General features: G+C 40.1%; 1 protein-coding gene across 1 annotated transcript in view; it reads left to right on the top strand.

The window, feature by feature from the left end:
* Positions 1 to 2,812: 2,812 nt before the first annotated feature.
* Positions 2,813 to 9,078, top strand: part of LOC104167537 (enhancer of polycomb homolog 2-like) — a gene marked incomplete at its 3' end in the record, with an annotated part of 13,762 nt that continues 7,496 nt past the window's right edge. The window contains exons 1-3 of the mRNA XM_009707827.1: positions 2,813 to 2,953; positions 4,814 to 5,041; positions 8,722 to 8,928. Coding sequence (XP_009706129.1) covers positions 2,813 to 2,953; positions 4,814 to 5,041; positions 8,722 to 8,928 — 576 coding nt within the window. The remainder of the gene's footprint in view (positions 2,954 to 4,813; positions 5,042 to 8,721; positions 8,929 to 9,078) is intronic.

Raw genomic sequence — 9,078 nt, 5'->3', positions numbered from 1 at the left:
TGGCACAAGCAAGGCGGTAGGAGCGTGGCTTACTGAGGAGAGAAACTAGTGGAACTGCTTGTTTTAGTGGTAAGGCGTGCCTGTGTCAGCTTAAAATGTCTGTGGAACCACAGCCTTAATTTAGTTAGCTAAATGAAATTAGTTAATTAAATTAAACCCAATTTAATGTAACTTAAAAACAAATTGCATTTCTGTAAGTTAATATAAACTCAGTTCCTAGGGGAGATCAAGTAAACAAAAGCAAGTCCCTCTAACAGGTACTGCCATTGAGAGTGGTTAAAGTGGCAGAGGATGTAAACTAGGATGTTGGTTTTAACGGCAATTAGCAAGCCAACAAGTTCTGAGCATTCAAGGGAGGTAAACGTCACTGGTAGGATCACCGGGGCCCTGTCCAACAGTGCACTGTGGAGAAATGCCGAAGTTTTGGAGTAGGAAAACTAGATTCATCAGTCAGTCACAAGAATCTCCTGGGAATTACCAGGAGGAGGGGATATAGATGATCCATTTTTAACTACATGAACTAACAGATCAGTTATTCTTAAACCACTAACTAGTAAGAGGTCATCTGAAATGCAGTGCTTTCTGTGGCTGAGTCTAGTTCTTCACCAATTGTTGCAGGCGTGAATGAATGCTGTGGCAGGGGCAGAAACAGAGGGTGGTGATGGATAGTTACATCACATGGCACGTGAACCACCTGTGTCTTGTGGTGGCTTTTGAAGCCAGCAAGCTGCCGTACTAGAGGCCAACTCCAGGATGAAAAATGACTTTTTCTGGAACCAGTACAGTTTACTCAGTGCTTGGGAATGGAAGAAAACTGGTGATTAAGGATGTCCCTGACAGTATGTTTCAAAGGGCAGTGATAGATGAACTTCAGGGAAGGAGGAAACTTCCATGAGTGTCCCAGAGCTGTGGCGAGCCAATGTGGGAGTCGATGAACTCCTTATGACTACATGCAGTAGTTAAAGGAAGAGTGATAGCCTCACGTTTCCTGAGACTCATACACCTCCACGGGCTGCTGAGACTCCATGGCCTTCCAGTCTGCATTGAAACAGGAGGTGGAACACAAGTATTGCTTCCATTACTTCAGTGTCATTAACCTGCAGCCTCTGTGTAAACGCCATTTCTTTGAAAGCGAACTATATTGATAACTACATGTTGTGACAAATAGTATGAGAAGCATTGCTAGCAAAAGAAAAGCATTGCTAGAAGGTGTGAAAAGCAGGATATGTGACAAGGGCTACTACTGTTCTCACAGTACCAATGTCTTTTTGTTGAAGAAAATGAGACTGGATTTATTTGGTGTAACTTGTTCCTGGCAAGTACAAGTTGGATACTTTTTGTCATTTTGATTATTTGTCAAAATATTTTTGTAGAGTTGATACTCAGGGTGTAGTTTTTGGTTTTTTAATGGTAACAGTTTTCTTCCATTTTCCAGTTTTTCAGCACTTTGCTTGTTATTCCTGAAGTCTCAAAACGACTGCTAAGAGAGCTGATGTTTTATCAGCAAATAATTGAGTGCTGTGTATGAAGTTAGGTGAATTTGGCATGTTATTTGGTCGGTGGTTCACAGGGGCAGATGAACCGATACAACAGCCAGAAGGGGAAGTTTCACTTTTATTCCCTGTTCCACTTCTGGTTGCATATACCCTTGGGTGTCTTGAACTGGTCCAGATGCTTAGTGGGTACCTCTGCCAAACTGGTTCAGCTTGGTAACGATGAGCAGTGAGAGGGAGGGACTCACCTGCTTTCAGCTGAGATGCACCATAGGGTCACAGTGCAGTAGTCTGCCTTCTGTGTTTGAGATGGAGAACTCGCCTTCGTATCGCTAAAATTCACAATGCATTCCTGAGGATGCTTGATCTTTTAAGTTGCTTGTCGATGGAATGATTGGGCTTTTTCTTTTCTTCTTGCTAGTCTTAGTGTCTCCTGCGGGTTGCATCTCACTTGAGCCTGATTTTGTTCTGAAAGGGGGTTCAGGAAGGTGCATGGTTCAGGAACTTTCAGTGACTCTTCTTTCCTCATTGTGCACATGAAGGCAAGTTTACTGGCACTGCTTACAGTTTACAGGTGAACAGCATCATGTCTTCTCTGTCCTAGGGATCCTGCTGCTCGCTAATATTTTGGTTTAGAAAAATTGACTTGAAACACTTTGTTTGCAGGGGATTACTGGATTATCTACGGACAGGTAGTAGGTTGACTTTTTTTGGGTGTAAGATCACCATTTGTCTGAAGGTAAACAAGCAGTGCCTTTTCTGGACTTTAATGTTCTGTGCATTCTCACGTCATCTGTGAGAACATGGTTAAAAACCTATTCTTTGGAGTAGAGAGACCTGCTTTATTGTTAGGAGAGCTCTTCCAAAATGATGGGAGTACTTGCTCAAGAAAAATTTGGCCACATCCCTTGAGCAGAGTTGTTTGAATGTGATTTCACAGTGTACATTAGGACTGTAGTAGTTTTGTAGGCTCTGAGGATGGTCTTGGGCCAGGAGAAACTTCTGCAATTTCCTTTCTGGTGAAAGTAGTAGTTTATGCTTAAGAGGTCATTGAATTACAGATCGTAGTGGAGGGAAAGCGCAGTATCAGGCATAATTTCGCACGAGAAGTACAAGCTACCAAGGTTGGACTTGCCTAGGAGAACTCTGGAGTTTTGCAACTTGGGTGAGTAAGAGGTGGAGTCAGACATACTCAGTCCACATTTGGGCAGTGGTCAGTGCTATGTGAGAGCAGCTTTTTCCCAGTGTTGGAAAGTGAGGTGGAGTTAAGGAGTGTGAGGGTTACAGCTCGGCTGGGACAATTGGCCGTGTTTCCGCATATGGCTGATGTGATGCACTGTTGGTGCCAACACTCGGTGCTCCCAGGTGGCTCTGCTGGGACCATACGGGAGAAGTTGGAGCAAAGCTTACAGGAGCTGAAGGTGATACGTAGCAGACTGGTTTCATCGAGTGCAGCACTGGTACGTGGCAGCTAGTTCATTGATATTTGGTGGGTTACTGTTCAGCTCTTTGAAGAGGATCATGTGGCAGTCACCCCAGGTACTGTAACGGTCTGTCTCTTCTCTCAAGTGCGTAGTCCTGGCCTGGTGATGTTTTTAATGCAGTTTTACAGAACTGTGACTTGAGAAAAAGAAAAAATCTGAGTCAGTTTTTTGTCTCAAAACTTTTGATTCCTACAGACTGCCACTGGAGAAGCAGGATCTAATGTTGTGAGCTGTAGTTTCAGTCTAATATATGGGTGTTAATTGTTAGAGGCAGAGCTGTGGGTCACGTGCCCAAAGACAGCTTCTTAAATAAAGGTGCCGTGCAATTTGTGTTATTGAATTAATATTATTAATAATTCCACTTAATACATAGTTGCAGCCCATTATTATTAATTGCTTCTTGAAATAAATTTTTATAGTATGTTTACAGCGTGTGTGTTAGGCCAGAGAAGCCTCCTGACCAAGTGGTGCTGTCAGAGTTACTACAGTGGAGCACCATCTCTTCTGAGAGGTAGCAGTTTGCAGCTGAAAATGGTAAGGGACTGCTTCTTAGCATTTTTCAGCTGTAGGTGCCTGAGTTTCCATGCGTAGCCAAATAGATCAAATACTGGTAGTGGTTTGGCTAATTTACTGCATTGGAACACAGAAAGAGTGGTCTTGGGTTAGTCTGAGATACAGAAAGAATATGCTGCTTACTACTTCTTTGTGAACTGGTCAGATTGTGGGAGAGAAAATAGTATAATTTGCTTGAAAGGTTTTTTTTGGCATTTTTATTTTGCTCCTGGGCTTCCAAATTTTTGTTTTAAGGTCCTTTCAAAGCACACTGGGAAGCTCAGTAGCAGAGGTTTTCTTTACGTTAGCGCTCAGATATAGCCATGAGTTAAGAGCATTAAGGTAAGGTAGTGCTATTTGTCTAATAAGAATAGAATGTATTTCAACAAGCCTTCGCTGCTGTCAATACAGTAACTTGTTGATTGAATTATTTGGAATGTTGTAGTTAGTGTTTCACCTCCTCAAGGTTTTATTAGGTACAATTAATGTTTCATATTAAGAATTCTTGCTGTTTTATGCAATTTGCTCATACTTGTTGTAAAATTTAGTTTCTGCAGTGTTACCTGAATGATAACTTCCTTCTACATCTAGTATGACCAGAAACTTTGTCTACATATGGAAAATGAATAGCGCAATCTGTAATAAAGACATGAGCGTTGCTGTAAAGTTTGGAACTTACTGTTTGGAGGGTGTGAAGGAATATTCAGGCTCTAAATCAAGAGTTAAGTTGGTTTTGGAGAAAAAGTAACAATTCTCACAGGATTGGTCTAGCATTTTTACGGTTTGTTTCACAGTTATGTGAAGGGGGAAAAAAAGGAAAAAGTTTAGTCTGATTATTTTAAGACTCTAGGTTTGTTGAACTATTTAAAAATGGGCAACTGAAGTTATATTGGAACTTCAGTGTAAGTGCGTTTTCTCCAAGTCTGGGATTTGATTGGAAATTACCTTCATTGCTAAGGATTTTACCATGGTATGCTGGAGGAGCTGTATTATAACAGCATTAAGAAGCATTTTTGCGCTTGCCTTGCAAAGATATCTTAAAGTTTCTATGCCTTTATGGTAATTTTTTAAACTAAAGCTTTTTTGCTGTCGCCACTTCAAGCCACTTAAAATAAAGTGAAACTTCTTTGATTCCCCTTGTACTGGAAGTCAGAGACAAGCGACTTCGAACCACTGCCTTGCAGCTGTTATATGGGGAAACTTTATAGCGTAAGGAAAAAAGTGTTGTGTCAGAGATGTGCTAATCTGAAATGTTATCAATTGTTTCTGATTTCTAACTGTCAGATGCATGCTTCTGTGTTTCCATACTATGTCATTTACCAAGAATTTAAATTATTTTTTTTGTGCATGTATATTTTTGTTTCAGCCTTTAATCTGGACAATGAACAGCCAGATTACGATATGGACTCTGAGGATGAAACCTTACTGAACAGACTGAATCGGAAGATGGAAATCAAGCCGCTGCAGTTTGAAATAATGGTTGACAGACTTGAAAAAGCCAGTTCTAGTCAGGTATTGTACTGTGTTAAGAAATCAGTGATTTTTTTTGGTTTCTGAGTTTTCTGGTGGGGTGATTCTGGGTGGGGTTTTTGTTTGTTTTTCAGTTTGTTTTATTTCCTACCAACAGGATAAGTGTGTTTGCGTGAGTCTGCAGTTACACAGAAATCACACTGTTGTCTCATTGTCAATATTGGTAACTTAGAAAAAACAGGTGGGGAAGGAGCTTTTGGGGGGAGTTGTCTTCAAATTTTGATTCCTGACCACAATGTCTTAGAGAGGACAACTTGCAGCATCTTCTTTTACCTGCTTTGGTATGGAAGAAGCTTGGGGTGATCGGTAGGTGTATAGATTTGGCTATAAACATACATGAGAATCCACATTCTTTGTTTCACTTGCTACTAGTGGACATTGACTTCAGTTGACGTTTGAAGGTTAGAAATTTATAAGCGCGGACAGCGAAGCAAAGCATTTAAGACTGGACCCTTGTAGTAGAAACTGCACAGATGGAAGAAAGTAAGTTATACTCCAGGTCAGACTCGGAGACGGTTTTCTTGCTTTAGAAGCAAGCATGTGCTGTGTGTAGGGCAACAAAGGTGGTGAAGGGTCTAGAGGGTAAGTCTTATGAGGAATGGCTGAGGGAGTGGGGGTTGTTTAGCCTGGAGAAGAGGAGGCTGAGGGGAGACCTGATCACACTTTACAACGACCTGAAAGGAGGTTGTAGCGACGTGGGGGTCGACCTCTTCTCCCAGACTGGTGACAGGACAAGAGGACATGGTGTTGTGCTGTGCCAGGGGAGGTTCAGGTTAGACATTAGGATGCATTTCTTCCCAAAAAGGCATTGGAATGGGCTACCCAGGGAGGTGGTGGAGTCACCACCCCTGGAAGTCTTTAAGAGAAGACTGGACATGACACTTAGTGCCATGGTCTAGTTGACATGGTGGTGTTGGGGCAAAGGTTGGACTTGATGATCCCAGAGGTCTCTTCCAACCTCATCGATTGTGTGATTCAGTGATTATTTAGTCACTTTTTTTATTGGAAGGGTACCAGTATCTTAATAGTCAGTTCCTGAGGTGTTCCAGGAGGCCAGTGTCTGGAGAAGGGTCTTAAAGCCAAAAACATTACTCAAAAATTACACCTGAAGGATGAGTTTCTGAAAGGCAAGTTTGAAATGGGTAATTTCTCAGTGAGATGGATCCAGGAGTGAAAAATCCGTTGAGGATCCGTAGCTCTGCCTCAGTTACTTAACCTGATTTAGTTTGATGGTATGTGTTAAGGGGCTAAAATATTGTATTTTCAACATCTTAGAGCAATTTTAATGTGGATTAGGCAAAGATTTGTTACTATGCTGAGAAGATGGGATGTGAAGAAAAAAATTCCAGAGTACTTTGGGTGATACTTCGTGAAAATGCAGTACTCGGATCTATGAGCACTTTGATGTAGCTAGCCCTGTTTTGGCTTTCAGTTAAAGTGGTTCTGGTTATCGCTTTTCAAGATTAATTTGCATCCTTCTTATGCTAGTTTCATCTTTCATTGCTTGAGTAATGAAGTGAAGTTTAAGAACTGTAAGATGTTTTCCTAAAATAAAATATTGTAAGAATATGGATTTTTTTCTCTGTAGGCAGCTGCCCCTTTCTCTCCCTTAAATATCAGTAACACTGAAGCATTACAGAGGTGAACTGTATTTTGAACCAGAAAGTCCTTATTTAAGGAAGTCCATGACAGACAAGATCTTATGTGTACATGAAGCAATGTAATTGATACTTACAACATGGGCTCCCTCTTGAACGTAAGGTGTGTAAGGAGAAGTCCCTCTTTGTAGACGGAATTTCTGTGCGACTTCCTGTGTAGTATTTTCTGCCTAACTTCACGGATTGCGATGTGTGTGTGTGTGTGTGTTCAAGCTTCTTGTCCTGCTTTTGGGCTACAGAAAATTTTCAGCTGATACTGAGTAGCTCTGTACTGAGCTCTATGTTAGGAATGCTAAGATAAAAACAACTCTTGCAGGTTACTGGAGCTTGGGAAAGAAAGAAGTTTGGCTGCCTGGCAGATTCCTTCCCTGCATGGGGTTATAATGCTCTAGAATCCCACTTGGGGCTACTACACAATTCACTTACAGTTTACATGATTTACCTCTGAAATATGGAAGGATGCTGGTGGGAATGCCTCCCTTACCAAGGGGAGGTTTCCAGACGTTCCTCTTGAGCATTCTGATAACCTGATTTAAGCAAGGAATGTAGGGAATCTGCATCCGTGTTACTGGTGGTACTTGCAAAAACAAGCAGGCAGGGTCAACTGAACTGTGTACTCAAGGTAATTTTTTTTTTTAAGAAATATGTTAATGGAAAAAGGGAGCAGAGGACAAACAAGACTGAAATTATTTTTAAGCAATAATCACAGTGATGGAATGATGTTTAAGTTGTGTGTTAGCTACGCACACGATCGTATCAACTTTTACATATAGATAGGCTATGCTGGTGCGTATGTGTGTTTGATTATCCAGGCTAATGTCCGTTCTAGGTAGAACAGATGCAAAATTATTGTTCAAATGCTGCATAAGGTCATAAGCACAGAGGGATTAGGGACCTCTTTTTTTTTTTTTTTTTTTCCCCCCCTTTTAAAAACAGTTCAGTGTTTTTTCTAATTCTAGTGTAGATTGCAAGGGTTTTATTCTATTCTGGCTGGAATTAACACTGATATGTAGTAGCAGTGGTTACACTTAGAATATCCTTATTTTTCTGAAATATATTGTTTCTTTTTCTGCTTATCCTAACGTAGAGTCAAGATTTAACATAATTTGGTACGCTGCAAAACTGCAAATTTAAGTTGTTCCATTGATATTTTTCAAATTATAAGGAAGATGAAGTGCTATCCAACTTCTATTTTAAGTAATACTAGAGATACTGTTTTCTTATTATTTAATGAATGGTTTTAAGATGATGTGAGCATGTTAAACTAATGTACTAGTTAGTCAGTGATGGTTTTTGCATTTATTTAGAGTTTGATTTCCATATAAAAAGAAAAAAAAAACCACTATAATTTAATTACCTGTGTTTACCTCCTACTGAAATAACTTTCCTAAGAACTCAATGTCTTTGTGTCTCTGGACTGTAATAAACAGGGACGGTTATTATCCTTTTCTATCACAAAGTAGATATTTTTGGGGAAAAATTAAGACACTAGTCTACTTCAGAATATATTCTGTCTAAAGTACAGTATCATCTAGGGGAATCAACATTAAATAGCAAAGAATGATACATTAATAATGGCTAGCCAATAAGAAAGTTCTTTTAGGGGGGAAATAGTAGTCAAATTAAAACAATTCCCAAATCATGATCTGCAGACTGTAGTAAGTTATTTATATCCTGCTCTTGTAATTGTTTCAAACTGTTTTCAGATTTCATGAAAAATTGATGAAGTTCTAGACTACTGTATGAAAGTTTCTGAGAGATGATGATGCTGGTTCAGAAAAGCTGGAAACTATGTATTTGACTTAGCAAGACCAACTGGTAGCTTAAGTACTTCCATTTAGTTCAATATTTTTTTCCTCCTTTTACCCTGTAGTGCTAGCAAAGAAGTTTATTTAGAAAGTGTACAAGAGATGGGAATGTGTGGTGATATTTATTTTTTTTTTCCTTCCCTGCACCACCACCCCACCCTCATCTGAATGGCACCTTTTGAATTTTCTGTTTCAGCTTGTAACGCTTCAGGAAGCTAAGTTGCTGCTAAATGAGGATGACTACCTTATTAAGGCTGTATATGACTACTGGGTAAGAAAGCGTAAGAATTGCAGAGGGCCATCTCTCATCCCCCAAATCAAACAAGAAAAGAGGGATGGCTCCACCAACAATGACCCTTATGTTGCCTTCCGGAGGAGAACTGAGAAGATGCAGACAAGAAAGGTAACTTCAGCGTTCTAAATTTGTCGCTTTAAATCCTGCAGTGATAGGAATCAAAATGATTCCTATCCAGCATCTTGCAGGATCTGTCCTATGGTATTCACACTTACTGATCTGGTTGTCTCTATTAATAGTTGCAATATTGGATGACCC

This window comes from Cariama cristata, unplaced genomic scaffold, assembly GCF_000690535.1.
Source record: "Cariama cristata isolate BGI_N322 unplaced genomic scaffold, ASM69053v1 scaffold5629, whole genome shotgun sequence".
In the NCBI taxonomy this organism is placed as follows: Eukaryota; Metazoa; Chordata; class Aves; order Cariamiformes; family Cariamidae; genus Cariama; species Cariama cristata.
This window is presented reverse-complemented; position numbering and strand designations above follow the sequence as displayed.